Consider the following 18,590-nt stretch of genomic DNA (forward strand, 5'->3'; position numbering starts at 1 on the left):
ACAAACAAACAAACAAACAAACAAACAAACAAACAAACAAGAACAGTTCAATGGGAACCAGTTACTTAGAGAAGAACTCAGGCTTCCATTCATTTGATATGTTCAGATGGAGTAAAAAAATTGGGATGCTTTAATTTGGTTTATGTTCTTAAAAGGGCACCAAACTCAATGGCCAAATAGGCCTTTTTATGATCCTATGAATTAAATCTTGGAATTTTAATTAATACTAAGTTAAATGTTCCCCACTGAGTCAATGTTTCAGAGATATTTCCTTAGTATATAGAAACTATTTCATCCCATCTGGGGGCTTCTAAACTAGGAACAGCTATGTCATAATAATCTTGTTATTAATTCCCAAATCTTCCAAATAACAAGACCATTATACATATCTATACCCCAAAATATATTTCTATATTTGTGCTTCGTGAAGAATAAGATGTTCTGACCCAACTCCGCAAACGCAACAAATCCTCTGGCATGAAATAGATTCCTTTCTTAGGAATACTGGAGCTCCTGCAAAAAGTTTTTGTCACAGGCTAAGAAGTCTGTCCAGCTGGATGGTGAATAGTTGTCTCTGCCTTTTATCCCCAGAGCTAGGGTGGGGCCTCACTAACAGCAGTGGGTCTTCCTTCCCCAGGATTGGCCCATGGCTTTCCACTACTCTCCTCTTCTCTGCCTTCTGCGCAGCCACATGTCAGGCACTGGACCCAGCTGTTCCTCCTCTTCTTTGTCAATCACCTCCAGACCTTGGGGCTGTTGACCCCCCAATCTGAGGATTGATGGATGGCCCAGGCTCTGCTTTTCTCTCTCTCTCTCTCTCTGCCAGCTCCATTCTCTCTTTTACCTCAGAGCTCCCAGGTTGCTCTGATGTTGACTCTAACTCCTAGGCTTCCTCCTCCTCTGATTCAGCTGCTGGAGGGGCTGGTGGCTGACAGGCCACAACATATGCATTATAAATCAAAATAAACAATGGGATTTTTCATTAGTTCTTGTCAGAACCAAAGAACTGCCTCTATGTAAAGCAGGAGTGTCAAATTGATGTTGTCATCACGTGATGTATTTTCCTTTGTTAAACCGGGCATGGCCCTGGCCAGCGCATGATGCACCCAGCCCATGGGTTGGGAGTTTGACAGCCCTGATATAAAGTAATTTCTGATGATCCCTTTTCCTTTTTCTCAAAAATATTAAGCTATTACAGCAGATACAAACCTACAAGCTCAGAGAATACCAAGAATCCTATATTTCAACCCTGAGCTACAAATATTATCTTTTACTGATAACTTTTAAATAATTAAATGGCTATGTTTATGGAGATTCATCCAGGTTATGATTGTCCCAAAGGTGCTTTTTTTTCCTCTCCCAAAAAAGCAACAGGGCTTTGTTTTTTCCTTGATAACATTTGATTTTCATCCAAGAATCTTCTTCAATTCTGGCAATTAAGCAGCAGCTTAAAAGATGCTAAATCCTGTTGCTACATGCCAACGACATACAGCAGAATTAAAACATGTGAACAGGATAAGACCTCACCTTGGCTTGCATGCGTTCTTTGCCAGTGATGAATTCAGCACTGCCTCCAGCAGCTCGCGCAATGCCTTTAACCAGAGCCGTTGAAGCCCCTTCCCCAATTCCAAAGGAGAAGCACCTGTTGGGGGAGGGAAGAGAGAAGGGGACAGAAGCTGATGGAAGCCAGAAAAATGAACATCATGAAAACAATTTCTCTTTCTTTGCTTACCTATGGGAGCCACTGTTACGCCTAACTTCAGCAATGACCTCATCTGTATTAAACACCTCTCCATCAGTGAACACAAAGATCTGTCAAAATGAAGAGAACCATGAAGACTAGCCTGACCACCAAACTATTTGGAAGCATCTGAGAAAAACTTTAATAAGAATTTATGGCTAGTTTCAAAGGGTAACAGGATTATAAGACAACAAAGCTCTATTTAATCAGAACTGATTCTCTATACCAGGGGTCCCCAAATTTGGCAACTTTAAGACTTGTAGACTTCAACTCCCAGAATTCTTCCAGCATAGCGTAGCTGACTGGAAAATTCTGGGAGTTGAAGTCCACAAGTCCACAAACAGAACAACACTGTGTGCACAGCCAGAATGGTACCCACTGTATAGAGCAGAGGTCCCCAAAACTGTCAACTTTAAGACTGGCTGGAGAATTCTGGCTGGAGAATTCTGGGTGTTGAAGTCCACAAGTCTTAAAGTTGCCAAGTTTGGGGACCTCTGCTCTATATAGCGGGTACCATTCTGGCTGTGCACACATTGTTGTTGCACACATTGTTGTTCTGTTCTGCTCTATACAGCGGGCACCATCCTGCTCTATACAGTGGGCACCATCCTGACTGTGCACATATTATTGTTCTCTTGTGTTCTTTCCATCAGATTTATAGTGCTTCCTTATTGCCTGCCTTAAACCTTAATTTTCTCTAATTAATTTTAATTACTGCCTGCTTTAAACTTAATTTTCTCTTTAATTTTAATTATTGCCTGCTTTAAACTTAATTTTCTCTCTTTTGTTTTATATGCGCATTACACAGTATCTTTCTCTCTTTGTTTAGTGTTCTGTCATTTTTTTTCCTTAGATACAATTTCTTTTGCTTCACCATTCCACCAACCATTCTTTTAATACTTGCCTTTAACATAAAACTATGTATTTCTAGAGTACTGAATAAAAAAATTATTTTCATTTATTTCCGAAGAATTTTCACATATTCTTTCTTTGGTTCATTTTTCATTTATTCTGTTGGGAGATTAGCCAATTTCCTAATGACATATTTTATATTTTATTTTGTGGTTTTTTTCCTGCAATCATTCTACTTTTACTCGTTTTCACTTCTTTCCTTTCTTTCCCTTGCAATTTCCCCAAACTTTCTTCTTGACATTACCCAAAAATGTTTATCTTATTCCCAGAATGTTTTCTTGTATGGAATCCTTCACTGAGTCTTTCAGTCACTTATTATAAATAATCAAATCCAGCTTGGATTTAGAATTGTTCTTTCATTTGTATGCATGAGTAGGCTTATACTTAAAGCAATATGTAAAACAAGCAGACCTTTTTTCTAAATAAATAACTCACCAGTCACAACTCATTCATTCTTGGACTCCGATGGATTGTGTAAGTTCAAAATATCGCACAATTCTTTCAAAACTCATAAGTGGTTTTCAAACATAAAGCTTTGCTTTCATCTCCTGTGCCTTTATCTTTCTTTGTTTTGCATAATGCTACTTATCATGAAAGCAAATAACATGATGAGCGCATACTGTATATATAAAATAACTACAAACTATACTAAATTTTCCTCATACTTCTAGATGTGAGCATTACCATACACTTAAATTTTTTTTTTTTTTTGAGTATGCTTATTCTTGATTCTGCATGAGAGGGAAGATGACATTATTATAACTTTGAATACCTGTCGAGGATTCCCTTCAAGGCAGGGCTGTCTGTAAATGGCCTTCAGGGGATCTATAATGTCTGTGCCTCCCAAGTTACAATTCAACTCCTTCACACTTTGGATAGAAATGCTCATGCTCTCCTGGGTGTACTTCACACTTTGCCTGCAGAAGGTACCAAAGGACGAAGCTCAATCAGGTTTCCCCAAACTACCTTTCATATACAGTACTGCTCATATCCATAAGAATCATGTAATTCCTCTATGCCCCCTCAGTGCATTTATGGCACTAGAATTCAGTACTGGGGACACAAAGGGTATATGTTAACCACCAAAAAGACCAAAGAGGATAAAACAATACCGGGGTGATGTACAGATTCCCTAAAGCTTTGGATTCACTCTAAAAAACTTTTAGCACTTTTCACCAAATTATAACTTTCATTTCACTAGAAGGGGAAATCATTGAATATGTAGGGAAAATGACAAGCTTCATTTAATGTATGCAAATTTCTTTAGATTTCAGTCAAATTTAGCTTCAGTCATGGTCACACCAATCTTTTTCTGCTGACATTTTCTTTTTAACTTTGTATATTTTAAACAAACAAACAAACAAACAAACAAACAAACAAACAAACAAACAAACAAACAATGCATTTTATTTTTCCAGGAATACTTAATAGAAATAAGTAAGATCTGGAGAAGTTAAATTGTCTAACAATACCACGAGCAATTTCTAAAACTTACGGATAGAATGATTCATAAGTAGAGCCAAAGCCATAGATGTTGAAGTAACATCCCAGAGGGAGACTCTTTAGCAAGAAAATCAGGGTTTCCTGAGATGGAGCAGAGTTAAATAAACATCCTAAGTTAGTTTACAGGTACAGCAAAGTATCCTGTCTACTTTTCTTTAATTTTACAAGGTATGTTGTTTCTGGATACTGGATTAGGTGGTTTAGATTTCAGGTCTCATTCCCAAGTCTTCAGTTTGTAACCTATTTAGTCACTGAGTCTGATCTACTTTTCAGTTTTGTTTTGCTTTTAAAGGAAGGAACAGAGACAAGCTGTTGAGTAAAATACTAAACACAAAGTGAAAACACTGTACTCAGCTTATAATTGAAGCAGACTACAAATCATCATTTCAACTTATCAATCCATCTATAAGATACCTTGGCATTCTGAATGCGTGATGGTGAGCCATAAATCTTATCAATGGTGGCATTCATGCTGCCAGAGCGATCTAGTAGGAAGATGAACTCTCCAACAACACAATGATCTGCCTTGACAGCTGAAATGTTGGGGTACATTGTCAGGAGAAGAGCTGTGTCCCCCATCAGTGAACCTATATTTTTTTAGGAGGAAATGATATCAATAAGCATTTTCATGCAAGGCAGGGCTGTTCCAATTCTCAGTAACATTCCATTTCACGTACATGATTACCTAATGACAAAGAGGAAGAACTTAAGTTCCTTCAGATGATGCTTCACTGAGAGACAACCTAATAGAAAATGGTGAATTGTAGTGGAGAGGCACAGATTCTTCACTTCTGCTTTTAACTTTTCTCACCTGGGGCAGCTCCAGACTTCCCACTCTCTAAAATAGCACTGGTTTTGTGAACATTTTCATAATACACCAATAGTTCCACATCACGGTCAAACTGGTGTCCTTCAGCCAAAGAGACCTTTGGGAAGATAAGTGAAACAAAAGTGCTTGAAGGTTGTAGTTCTCACATTGTGGTAGACTCCAGGCCATGAATTCATATAGCAAATACTATGCTAAGTAGCTAAGATAAGGAAGGAAGTTGTTAATTTTTTTGTTATGTAAATACTGCTTTGACTTATGTTTTCCATTAAGGGAGTATTCCTTTTAACTCTGATAGTAGTTCTGATAGGGTCACCCAGATACCTAGCCATTTGGCCTATTCTAAGAGGACTTTCAGAAGATCTGTTTAACCTTTCAAGTTCATCTACCTTTTGTGAGAATGTCACATATACAACCTGGTGTCCTCTCATTCTCATAAATCATGCTTTCTGGGAATGAAGATGGCCTGATTGGGAAACATGCAACTGGGAATCTTTTGGCTAGCACAGTCAACCCTGGAGCCCTAAATAGTATCATCAGGACAAATGAGTGTTGGGTTTGTTTATTATTTCTCCATAAATAATATGTGTTATTTTTGTACAAATAGTTATTTGTACATAAATAATTTATTTGGAAAACCATGTACAGGTAACCCTTGCCTCACAACCATGATTATCACATAATCTCAGTTGTTGAGCAAGACCCCATATGATTCCTTTGCTCAATAGCTACAATCCCAGCAGAGAGATATATATGTGTGCAACTTGTGCTGGACTTTCACTCCTTTCCTCACCAAACTGCATCTCTGCTCAGGAGCTGAAAGTCTTCTCTGCCAGACTCCAAATAGGATTTTTAGCCCCTGAACAAGGAGACATTTATGCAAGGCCTTCACTGGGCCAGTCCCAAACATCAGGCATCCCACACTTCTTGCCTTACCAATCCCTCTGCTTAGATTTTGATGCCCTCTTGTCTATGGGGGCTGGCTGATAGAACTGTCTGCCAAAGGAGTTCAACTCCCCTCAATGCATGAAAGGGAGATCCTTTGATTGGGTGCAAGAATATAACTCTTTCAGCCAGCCAGCCAGCTCTTTCAGCCAGCACCAGAGGGAGCCCTTTCAGCAGGTGCTGTAGCTTACAACTACTAACTTTCTGGGAAAGATTGCCAATAACAATTACATGATTGAGAGGTGATTGTAAACGTGGTCAGGTTGGCAAGTATCCCAATAGTGATCACATGACTGTTGGGGTTTTGTAATGATTAGAGATGCTTTATGGCTGTGAAACAGGGGTGTAAAGCTCAAGGCCCAGGGGCCAGATCCGGACCATGGGATGCTTAGAACTGGACTGCAGTGCTGCCCTGGAAAGAGCGAAGGACTAGCCTATGGTGCCTCTGCCAGTGAAAACACATGTGGCTCTCCCGAGCTCCGTTTTTACTGGCAGAGGGTTGCAGGAGGCCATTACAACCCAAAACAGAGTTTGGGAGCCCATTTTCATTCCCAGAACACTTGGATTGCCACAGGTACCCCTTACACAAGTAACATTGAGGTATCCACTCCCCCTCCCCTCCTCCCAGGTCAAACACAACCCTGATGCAGCCCTGGATTAATTCAAGTTTGACACTCCTACTGTAAAGCATCCTTTCCTAGGCTATTGTAATTTTAGATAATCATTAAATATATGAATAGTTGTTAAGTCGAGCATGTCTGGATGTATATGAGCAGAGTAATGCAGGAGGACTAGATCAGACTATACTGTGGCAATTTAATGAACCAGATAAATGAATGAAGACACGTTTGTATAAAACACTAGTTTACTCTTCAGTGAAAAATATTTCCAGTCTTCTATATACAGGAACTTTACAATAGCTATATTCAGCTTACTTACAAGTAGGTATTCAACCAATCCAGGTTACAAGTAGATACAAAACCAATATAGGTTTTGTAGTAGATACCAAACCAATCCAGGTTTCTTCATATCACTATCTCACTTCTACTCCATATCTAACTCATAGTCAAACTGCTCTAGCCAGCCACCATCCACTGCAAACAACCCAATGACCAACGAAGACCAATAAGGTAATAGTAAGGTTGATCTGCATATTATAATGCTCTGGCCCAATTACATTGCAGTTCACACCCAATGACTCAGCATTAGCATACTTTACATTCAACATTACTTTATATCAGTGATGGCGAACCTGTGGCATGGATGCCACAGGTGGCACGTGGAACCATATCTGCTGGCACACAAGCTGTTGCCCTAGCTCAGCTCCAGCACAGACCAGCTGATTTTTGGCTCACATGGAGGCTTCCGGAAGGGCATTTTTGGCTTCCGGAGGGTCTTTGGGGGGGATGGGGGAGGGTCTTTTTGCCCTCCCCGTGCTCCCAGGAAAGCCTCTGGAGCCTGGGGAGGGTGAAAAACGGGCCTATGAGGCCCACTAAGTTGAGAAATGGGCTATTTCTGGTCTCCAGAGGGCTGGGGGAGCAGGGGAGGCAATTTTTGTCCTCCCTAGGCATTGAATTATGGGTGTCAGCACCACTGTTTCCTCTAACGTGCGCATGGGCGTGCCCGTTCACACACAAAAAAATGCTGCACAGGGTGAATTGACCCTAGAAACAAGCTAACCGCAGTACTAACTTAGGCAGCCTCCTACCCACATCCTGTTATATTTCTTGATAACCTAAACCTACCAAATATAAATTGGACCCTTAACAAATATACAGCTGAACCCATACATTCAACCCTTTATAATGCTATTACAGTTACATGCTACTTAAGCACTTAATTCATTGCGTGACCTGGTTCTTAAGTAGAAAGGTTTGTAAGTAGAAGCAATTTTTCCCATAGGAATCAATGTAAAAACAAATAATTTGTACAAACCCATTAGGAAAGAAATAAAAGCTCGGAATTTGGGTGGGAGGAGGAGGAGGAGGAGGAAGAAGAGGAGGAAGACTGTATTGCCAAAGGAAGAAGGGGAAGTGAGAGGAATCAAAAAAATCCAAAACTTTAAGGCTTAAAAAAAAAAGAGGGCCTCTGAGGCGGCAAGGAGGAGCACGGGCCTCCCATACATCCAGCGTGAGGCTGCCTCCCATACAATGCACCAGAGAGAGAGAGAACCCTGCCACACAGGGTTTTCAAACCCCGTGCGATGGAGCCCGGGCTGTTTCTCCCCGCTCAGAGCCCCGCACAGCTTCTCACTCTCCACTCTGGGGAGCACGCCCCACCCCTCCCAATCCTCCCGTCGCTCTTTCTCTTTCTCTGCAGCCCCCACGTGGCCCTGAAAAGAGCTCCTTCCAGTTCCAAACAAGAGGCTAGGGTTGCTTCCCCCAAAGTGGGGACGCACTGTGCAGGAATCCCCATCCCCCCACGCCATTTTCACAGCTGCAACAGGGCTGGTTCCAGATAGATCCTTGCCAGGGCTCCCAGCCCGCCCGCCCGTCCTTGCCCCTGTGTTGGACACCGAGGGAGCTCCTCTCTTCCAACGTGGCAGAATACAGCCAGGCTGAAATGCAGACCCCAAATTCCCCGCTTGACCCAGGAAGACAGCTTTCAGCACCTGAGGGAAAAAAGGTTTGCCATATATGGTAATACATTTTCACATTCACCTTATATGGTGCTATAATGAAATATCACCTAGGATAGTTTAGCTTAACAGAGCACAGAGCAGGCCAAAATATTTCAGAGTTATAAAAGGAACTACATCTAGCAGCTCCTATGCATTTAGAGTCCTCTATTGGGGCAGCACAACCCCTACTTTTCAGCATTGAACTTAATTCCACATCCTATTTTTGTTTTTTTCTTCTAAAAGTCAGTTCAAATAGAGTGAACAATCCTGTATTTCATTTGGTTGTTGGGTTCATGCAGACAATTGATGTGGTGTATGAAGTGTGCAGTTGCTGGAAAAAAATATTTTTTATTCAAAGCTTCTCCCAATCCAAGTCTTTAGATCCCGAGCAGACTTACCTGGATAGTAGTGCGATCCTCTGACATATTTTGTATAAGACTGCATTTTGAATCCACCCGACTGATGCCATAGGGGGACTCCACCTTGGCACTGAAGCTGAGGGTGTAAGGCAGATTTTCTTTGGACACTCGTGGTATCCTCTGAGAAACGGTGCCCCCTTTTGAGCCTGATAACAGAAAACACATGTGAGGTTCTGCCTGCAGAAAGTGGGGAGGTTCCTGAGGGATTCCCAGAATCCAGGGCAGCAGGACACCATCCAAAACAGGAAAGTGGCACTGTGGTGCTGGGATTACTAAGTTGGACTAAGACAGCTCAGGTTCTGTATGGCCACAATCTTCACTCTGATTGCAGCGATGCTTTGCTTGGACTCCAAAGCTACACAGGGAGGGATATGATTACTACTTGGCTATCACAGAAGAAACTAATGTTAAATTAGTCCTGCCAAGAAAAGGAGGTGTCCATGAAGCTATAAGAAATCCTGCTGGAATTGGAGGACATATAATCATGTCCTAGTCCCCCAGCCTGCAAACCCAACCTACTTCATGAAGATGGGAAGGAAAGAAAAGCATTGTATATTGGTATTTTTTAATTTGGAAAAGAAAATAATGGGATATGATAGGCCAAGGTCTCCAAGTTCTTTGCACCTTCTTCTTCTACTTATTTGGAGGGCATCATCTTGCAAGTCTGGTCTAGTAACTGAACACCATTTTGAGCTGTATCCATTAGTAAAAATAAAAAATGGTCAAATTAAACAGAAAAAATGCCAGCATCTTCCTTAAGCTTCTTACTTCAAGAGTTTATTGTTTTAATAGCAAACTATAGCTGTGTTTGCACAATGTGACTGAAATACTGCTAAATAAATACATAAATTTAAATACAGAGATGGCTCGATAGCACCTAAATTTTGTAGAGTAGTCTGCAAAACTGAACTCAGCAACTGAATATTCATCAACACTATAACTCTATTAACAGAAATGACTCCAATCCAAAAATACTACGTTCAAGGCCTGACTTATCAATATTACAATATATGAAATCCTGTGAACTCAGAGCTGATCTTAAAAAATGTCAAGACCAAGGACAAATCGACCTTTATATCAATTACTATGCTGGTTGTACCAAAACAAAGCCCGTATCCCACCAAACAACCCTTCAACTTCCTGAAACTATCACCTGTGAATTGACCCTAGATACCACAGTTCGCTTCCTTCTATGTTATAGAGCCCCTGATTATGACATCTCACATGCAAACAAGTACTAACTTAGGCAGCTTCCTACCCACATCCTGTTATATTTCTTGATAACCTAAACCTACCACATATAAATTGACTTTAAACAAAAGAACCTTTTTCCAACAGCGACCATAACCCGATAGAATTCTATCTCAACTTACGTCCTTTCAGAAACCACCTTAACAAAGCAACAACCAATTACAACTTTAAAAAGGCCAACTATGATATCATTGATGCATACTTTTTATCTTTGATTGACATGCTTTATTTTCTGGCTGTATCACAACTGAAGACTATTACTATACATTTTTAATGTGAAATCCAAAGAACCATTAAATTATATGTACCTATAATTTCCACCAAAACCAAGAAAAATAAATTACCCATAAAAATAAGAAAGCTTCAATCAAAAGATACTTCTTTGGTGTAAAAACAAAACAGGCTATGTTTCAAACTTTAAAAGCTGTTACAAACCTAATCTTAATCTTTATACTTTGTTATATTAATACAAACTATAATTCTATACTTGTATGACAAATATATAACAAAAAAAAATAAAAATTCATTGGTGGCTTTGCTTTCGGGGCTCCATGCTGGACTTGGGACTATAGCTAGTTACCTTCAGGAACATAGCGGGGGTTCAAGACAACTGGCAGGACAAAACGGATGGCATCATCTGGTTCCACCATCAGTGCTTGAACATAGCGCAGTTTCAGTGTGGCTTCTCCACCAGGAGGAAGATTGCCCAGGTTGCATATGAAAATGTCACTGGTATTTTCTTCCCTCTCAAGCAGGAATGCCTGGTGGCCTTCACTCAGGGCATCTTCGTATTCTTGCTCTGCCTGTGTTGAAGAAGGGGAAGAAAGAAGTAAGAGCAGGACAAGATCATAGGTAAATAATAATAACAATACACTGCCCAACTCATAGCAAAGTGGGGTTTTTTTGTAATTGTATTGGTTTTATTGGTTTTGTATATTAAGGAAATTAGCAACACATTCAGACAAAGTCAACGATACTTTTATTTTAAAATTCTGGAGTGGGAAGAAGTGCAACACATCTGTCTTGTATATCCATTCAACCCTTTAGAACATTTCCTATACAGGTAAGCCTTAGAAACAATAGGAAACTGTAAATAAAAGAGAGAAAATTACAGAAACAATATAGAAGATCATCTTAATGAGCTCTGACAGTCAGGAAACTGTATATTCACCTTCATTTGTGAGATATTAATAACAGTTTAGAACAGACACAATAATTCAAGGCACACTATTATAAATACTGAAAAGTATAAATAAGGGTATATCCAAACAATACATTCTAGTAGTCAAATAAAGGTAAATGTTGCATTCTCTCAGAAAGACTGAATCTCTTAAATATCTTTTAAATGGTGTTACTATGTGAATGACCCAAACAATGATAATGGAAAAGAGAGGAGGGAAATGCAAGGGTAAACAAAAAATAAAACAATATATGGATGTATGTTATTTTCTGAAACCTAAATTGGCTATGAATAAACACTGCAATATAAGCATCTCAGGAAGAAATGGGGAAAAATTAAACAAGGAAAAATGAGAACAGTAATTGTAAAAGTAGCATTCACAACCCCTCTAAGGTCAGACTAAAAACATACTGTTTAGCAATTGGCATCGTTCTTTCCAAATTGAAAAAAAAATCATCACTTAAAAACGGTTAACTATTGTAAAAACTAAGACAATATACCAAGTAAGAGCCACTAAAGAAAGAATATGTAGACAGAAAAATTTAGACCAGCTGATTCTAAGGAGCAATATGCAGAATTCTGGATACATAATTTGGCTGCATAAATGAAATCTCTGTTGGCTTCACAGAAATGACCTGTAAATCCCTAAATGTTTTATTACTTTGTACCTGCTTCTTCTCTCGGATCTGAGCTTCAATCCGTGTCCCACCAATCAGACCTTCAAAGGCATAGACTGCAGCTTCACCATCCAGAGGGAAGACAAAGGTCGTCTCCACTGGATTCTTTTCCCCATTCTGGTACTGGAGTTCTGATACTACATCAGCCACGAAGCCTCGTATAATGACATCCACAGAAATACTTTTCAAAGGCACTAGGATAAGGAAATAGCAGAAAGAGGATGGCTACGTAATTTGAAATCTGGCCTGGCCCAGAGCAAAGTTAATGCTGAAGACACTAAGTCTAAATTCATTGCAGGCATTGTATATCTCTCCCCTAAAAGCCACCCAATGATCTACAAAGCGTCATAATTATAGACTGTCAGCTGGAAAACACCTTAATATCACTTTTAAGAAGAATACAATTGGCTGTTCATTAACTGGTAATCACACTCAATTTACCTGGCAGATCAGAGGAAGTGAGGAAGCCATATCTATGTGTATCTGATGGCCACATATTGAGAGAATCCAACTGAAGAAGACAAAATATAAATCCTATTTTTAAAAATTCTGATTAATTTATTGAAGAAAATAGAAAAGACATTGGTAGTTTTCAGCTGAGTAATTTTCTTATGGCTTGTCTAGCTAATTTCAGATATAAGTTGTGTTATTTATAACCATTCATATTTTTCATTTGTATGATTTAGCTGGGCACAAAACAAACTAAAAATAAAACAAGAAATAACCTTATCACAGCATTATACCATATCTATGACCAGATAGCTAGCAAAGAATGATAGTTTACTACTATAAAACCATGGTTTATTTTCTGAACCTGTATTTACATCATGATTAATCAAAATAGTCTGGCTTAATTTTGTTGGGACTTGTTTTTTTGTTTAACATTTTTTAAAGGAAGTGTTGTGTTTTCATTCTTCTTTACTGCCAGATTTCATTGGAGAATGGGCAGCAATATAATTTTTTAAAATAGGAAACAAAATAAAAAACAGGCTAGATTTTTTGAAGGATTTTAATGGGGAAATAATAGAGAAAAGTAAATATAATATCACTGAACCACTGCAGAAGAGAGATAAAGCCTATCGGTTTTGGTACAATTATTGTTGGATGGAGGTAGCAGCCATTCATGTCTCTGCAAGTACAATTTGAAGATGGCTTGCTTATTCTTTAAAGATATATTGCATAATAGAATATCTCATCTTCAGCCCATAGTTGAGGTAATCTAATTTGTTACACCCAATTCAGAATTGCTGTTTTTCTCTTCTCCAGACATGCACATTTCTGCTACTTGGGTGGCAACTCTGGTGATGATGCTATGAGTGCTGCGATCTGTCCATTTCCCATTTATAATTTTCATCTGTTGCTCGCATGTCCCCTCATCTCTGGTCATTACTGATTTTCCTTTGATGTGGGCAAAGACCAGTTGTTATGTAGTTACCCATGTAATGTCAGACAGGTATTTATAAAGTGCTGGGCATTGTACACTGGAAGAGACTACTCATTCTCCTGTGTGATGCTTTATCTGTTAAATACTTGACAACCAAAGATTTTTTTTTAAATGGTCCCAGGTCTCCCACAAGTGTCATATCTGTGTAAAAAATTATCTCAACTGATATGCACAGGGAAAACCTTTTCCTGTTGGGAGTTCCCATCATTACAATATTGTTTGATCCTCAGCATATCTCCTCAAATTTTCACTATGTAGCTTCCATCATTTTATTCCAATGGATCAGAGAGCTTTCACAGCGCTGGTGGTTCTAGGACAGTGATTTTCAACCCTTTTTGAGCCGCGGCACATTTTTTACATTTACGAAACCCTGGGGCACATTGAGCGGGAGTGGGGGGGGGCGGCTAAAAAAAGTTTGGACAAAAAAATTCTCTCTCTCTCTTCCTCCCCTTCGCTCTATTTCTTTCTCCCTCCCTCTTTCTCTCCCTTCTTTCCTCTTTCTTTCTCTCTCTCTCCATCCCTCTTTCTTTCTCTTCCTTCCTTCCTCTCTTTTTTGCTCTTTCTCTCTCCCTCCCTACATCCCTCTATGTCTTTCTCTCTCTCTCCTTCCCTCTCTTTCTCTCTCTCTTGCTTTCTTTTTCTCTTGTTCTCTTTCTCTCTCGCTCGCTCTTCTCTCTCTTTCTCTCTCTCTTTCTTTCTTTCTCTCTTTCTTTCTCTCTGTCTTTCTTTCTTTCTCTCTCTCTTGGTTTCTTTCTCCCCGAGCTTCGCGGCACACCTGACCATGTCTCGTGGCACACTAGTGTGCCATGGCACACTGGTTGAAAAACACTGTTCTAGGAGAACTGCTTCCGAGTTGATCCAATTTCATTCCATTGTCCAAGTTGCCTGTCACTCAGGGCATTTCCCTCCAGAATTGTAAAAGAAGGGGAGGATAAGCGGTTTCTCAACCACCTTCTTCTCCCTGCCTTCCTTACTACTAGAAAAGAAAATAAGAGATCCATACTATGCCACTTCACCACCCAGTCTTTATTGATTAGGTTGCCACATTGATCTGCAAATGATGATGAATATTGGTTTTTCTTACCTATTTTATATTCCAATTAAATGTATTCAGGGTGATCAATTAAGGCTGGCTGAGTAAAGATAATATATCCCAAAATATATCACCCATCATAATTTGAAAAAAAAAGACAGTTAGCATTTGGTTTTTCTTATTTCAGATCTATTGTAAGAATTAAAATACATAAAGGCAAACAAATCAATAATCAATGATTGAATCAAGACATATTAAAAATTATGTGGCCTGTTAGTTTTCTCTTGCAACTTAGTGGGATAAATCTGAGAGATCTCCAATCCTTTTTATTTTTATTTTATTACATGGATGGGGCTTTTGGCTCATTTGATATAGGACCTTTGATGTCTAAGTGGAATTTGCTATGTCAAAAATCCTTAAAAGATTTTGTCATTTGATACAGGAGTCTGTCTGCCGCCTGTAGACAATTGGCCTGGATTCAAGAATGTTGGACAATATATAGTACTATCATCTCCATTAACACTGTCTGGAAATAAGAACACCTCCCAAGATAAGAAGATTCATCTTAGAGGTAGAGTTTTTTTCCAAGTTATTGAAGGAACTTCCAGTACTAGGAGAAGAAAGCTGTCAGCTCTGATTAGGGAGACAGGACACTATTAATCTAAGCAGAGAAGTGCAACAGCGAAATAAAAATAACCCTGAAAGAGATGGGGAAGCAAATGTGCTTTCGGTTCTCTAAAGCTGGGCTCTCCAACCTTGGCAACTTTAAGACTTGTGAACTTCAGCTCCCAGAATTCCTCAGCCAGCCAGGCAGCTTTGCTTTGCTGGCTGAGGAACTCTGGGAGTTGAAGTCCACAAGTTGCCAAGGTTGGAGACCCTGTCCTAAACATTGAAAACGGGATTGAAAAAGAAACAGGGCACGGAATAACCTTTGCTATAAGCGAAGAAATAAAAGGTATCTGATAAAAGCGAAGGGAAATTCTCTTCTCCAACGGAGTTTGGCTTACCTGCCTTCAGAGATGGGGAGCTGCAGTTTCCTCTTCCCTGGAGCAAAAGCGAAAGTATTCTCCGTTATCTCCGCCTCTCAGTAGAGAACGGCTCAAGTTTTTTGACCAAGCCAGCTCCAATCAGCGCAATTCTAACTTTCCTTGTTCCGAGTTGCATGCAACGAGAACTGATGAAGCAGCGGGGGTGACTTCGCTTCCATTGTACCATTCCCCCTGCACCAGTTGCAGTTGCAGCCTCATCAGAACAGTCTTATTCTCTGTCCCCGATTTCGCTCTAGTAAGGAACCAATATGCTGCAAATCTCATATCTGACGATTTTCGATCTCGTTACAAGGACAGCCCCCATAATCAATCACAGATTTTGCTATCAGGATTTGGGAAGAGGTGAAGGCCAAAATAATCTCATAATAATCCGCCGAAGATACAATTTGATCCGTATAGATCTTGTTGGGGACTCGTATCTTTGTATACATGTATACAGCTTTCCTAAACCAAGTTGATCAGTGGAAAAGCTTGCCTCCAGAAGTTGTGAATGCCCCCAACACTTGAAGTTTTTAAGCAGATGTTGGATAACCATCTGTCTGAAGTTGTGTAGGGTTTCCTGCGTAATCGGGGTTGGACTAGAAGTCCTCCAAGGTCCCTTCCAACTTGTTGTTGTTGTTGTTGTTGTTGTTGTTGTTGTTGTTGTTATTATTATTATTATTATTATTATTATTATTATTCCAATACTGATGATGCATACTGTTTTGGAATGATAGCTGAGGTGGATAATCTGTTGCTGGCATATAACTGCTCCCCTATTGCTGGAATAAACATCAGCCATATGTTCAAATTGGCCAAAGCTCAGGTATCCTATACGACTATGCAAATGGTTAAAAAAACTGGGTGAATTCAATCTTTCAGCAGGCACAGTGCCCTCATGAGTTTTCTTTTTAAAATGAAATTTTAGTGTTTAAATAACTATGCCCTGGTTTCTTTCTGTACAGATTTTTAATGAAGACAGGAACCAATTAGTGGGATAAAAACGCCTTTATATATTCGTGTGTTTATTCCATTTGTGTATCCACCCATTTCAATCAATGACCCTGGGTGGCTTAGAATTCCACATCCTCTTTCTTCCTCCCTTCTGCTTCTACAATCTTTATTTTTATATGGCAGGCCATAGCCTCCGCCATCTCTTAGTCAGCATGACATTTGGTGCTCAGTCTTGGTCCTGTTTTGACTACAACTGTTTGAAGTTGCAGTCACTAGGATCTCAGAGACTCTACCCATCCAACCAGATCTAGCAGGATGGGCATATTGCTGTTGATGTCAACTGAAGAATATAGACTGATGGGAACTGGAAAATGGGCTTTTTTTTACAATGTCCCCTGTTCTTTGGAACATTCTTATTTGAAAAATTAGAATGGCCCCAATCCTATTAGCCTTTTGTAAACATAAAAACCTGATTATGTTCCCATACCTGGGATGCTGAAAGTGATAAGGGCCCAGTTTCTTGGTTGTATTGTTAACTTGCCAAGCATCTTGGCTGCTATGTATATTTATTTGGATGTTTCTATTTTCTATTATTTTAAAATGTTTTTAATATATTTAATATATTTCTTTAAGGGAGTGTGATGGCTTAGAGGTTAAAGAACTTGTCAGCTGGAAAACTGATAGCTGGGATCAAAATATGCTGTGTGACAGCGTGAGCTCCCATCCTTGCCCCAACTCCTACCAACCTAACAGTTCAAAAGCATGGAAATGTGAGTAGTTAGATACGTATTTGGATATACAGTATAGGTATATTTTAACAGCATTCCCTGCTCCTCATTGTAAAATCATGCTGGCTACAATGACCACGGAAATGCTTTTGGGCAATGCTGCCTCCCTCAATAATAATAATAATAATAATAATAATAATAATAATAATAATAATAATAATAATATAAAATAAAAACTGTAACTCAATGTCGTATGGACAGTTGGCAGAACAAAGCATTGCATGGCCAGTTCTTGGAGAAGATTGAAGGCAAAGTGGATAAAGAAAAGACCTGGTCATGGCTTACAAGTGGAACACTCAAAAAGGAGACAGAAGCACTAATACTGGCGGCACAAGAACAGGCCATTAGAACAAATGATGTCAAAGCTAGAATTGATAAATCAACAGACGATCCAAAGTGCAGACTCTGTAAAGAAACAGATGAAACAATCGATCACATACTCAGCTGCTGCAAAAAGATCGCACAGACTGACTACAAGCATAGACATGATACTGTGGCACAGATGATCCACTGGAACTTGTGCCGGAACTACCATTTGATTAGATTAGATTTATTGGATTTATATGCCGCCCCTCTCCGAAAACTCGGGGCGGCTCACAGCAAGACAAAAACAATACATAATGACAATCCAATACCCACCAATCCAATGACAATTTTAAGCTAAAATTCATAAAAAACAACCCCAGAGTATTAAAACAAATAAACAAAACACGCATACAATCAATCTAATACCAAAACAACATGGGCAAGGGGGAGATGTTTCAGTTCCCCCATGCCTGACGGCAGAGGTGGGTTTTAAGAAGTTTGCGAAAGGCAAGGAGGGTGGGGGCAATCCTAATCTCAGGGGGGAGCTGGTTCCAGAGGGTCGGAGCCGCCACAGAGAAGGCTCTTCCCCTGGGTCCCGCCAGACGACATTGTTTAGTCGACGGGACCTGGAGAAGGCCAACTCTGTGGGACCGAACCGGTCGCTGGGATTCGTGCGGCAGAAGGCGGTCCCAAAGGTATTCTGGTCCGGTGCCATGAAGGGCTTTATAGGTCATAACCAACACTTTGAATTGTGACCGGAAACTGATCGGCAACCAATGCAGACTGCGGAGTGTTGGAGTGATATGGGCATACTTAGAGAAGCCCATAATTGCTCTCGCAGCTGCATTCTGCACGATCTGAAGTTTCCGAACACTTTTCAAAGGTAGCCCCATGTAAAGAGCGTTACAGTAGTCGAACCTCGAGGTGATGAGGGCATGAGTGACTGTGAGCAATGACTCCCGG

The 18,590-nt window shown here is 39.8% G+C and overlaps 1 protein-coding gene across 7 annotated transcripts in view; it reads right to left on the bottom strand.

Annotated features, from left to right (window-relative positions):
• Positions 1-15,833, bottom strand: part of LOC139175869 (von Willebrand factor A domain-containing protein 5A-like) — a 34,766-nt gene extending 18,933 nt beyond the window's left edge. For 4 of the 7 annotated variants that reach the window (XR_011560586.1, XM_070767221.1, XM_070767220.1 and 1 more), the window contains exons 1-11: positions 15,559-15,833; positions 12,516-12,585; positions 12,066-12,268; positions 10,798-11,020; positions 8,946-9,112; positions 4,968-5,082; positions 4,571-4,743; positions 4,149-4,237; positions 3,426-3,570; positions 1,733-1,812; positions 1,528-1,642 (exon numbers count right to left, since the gene is read on the bottom strand). Coding sequence is in view for 5 of the 7 variants with exons in the window: in XM_070767221.1 (XP_070623322.1) it covers positions 1,528-1,642; positions 1,733-1,812; positions 3,426-3,570; positions 4,149-4,237; positions 4,571-4,743; positions 4,968-5,082; positions 8,946-9,112; positions 10,798-11,020; positions 12,066-12,268; positions 12,516-12,570 (1,365 nt within the window). In the remaining 2 variants the exon portion in view is untranslated. The remainder of the gene's footprint in view (positions 1-1,527; positions 1,643-1,732; positions 1,813-3,425; positions 3,571-4,148; positions 4,238-4,570; positions 4,744-4,967; positions 5,083-8,945; positions 9,113-10,797; positions 11,021-12,065; positions 12,269-12,515; positions 12,586-15,558) is intronic. The other 3 variants (XR_011560587.1, XM_070767222.1, XM_070767223.1) reach the window with 1 other exon arrangement.
• Between the last annotated feature and the right edge of the window lie 2,757 nt (positions 15,834-18,590).

Source organism: Erythrolamprus reginae, chromosome Z (assembly GCF_031021105.1).
Source record: "Erythrolamprus reginae isolate rEryReg1 chromosome Z, rEryReg1.hap1, whole genome shotgun sequence".
In the NCBI taxonomy this organism is placed as follows: domain Eukaryota; kingdom Metazoa; phylum Chordata; class Lepidosauria; order Squamata; family Dipsadidae; genus Erythrolamprus; species Erythrolamprus reginae.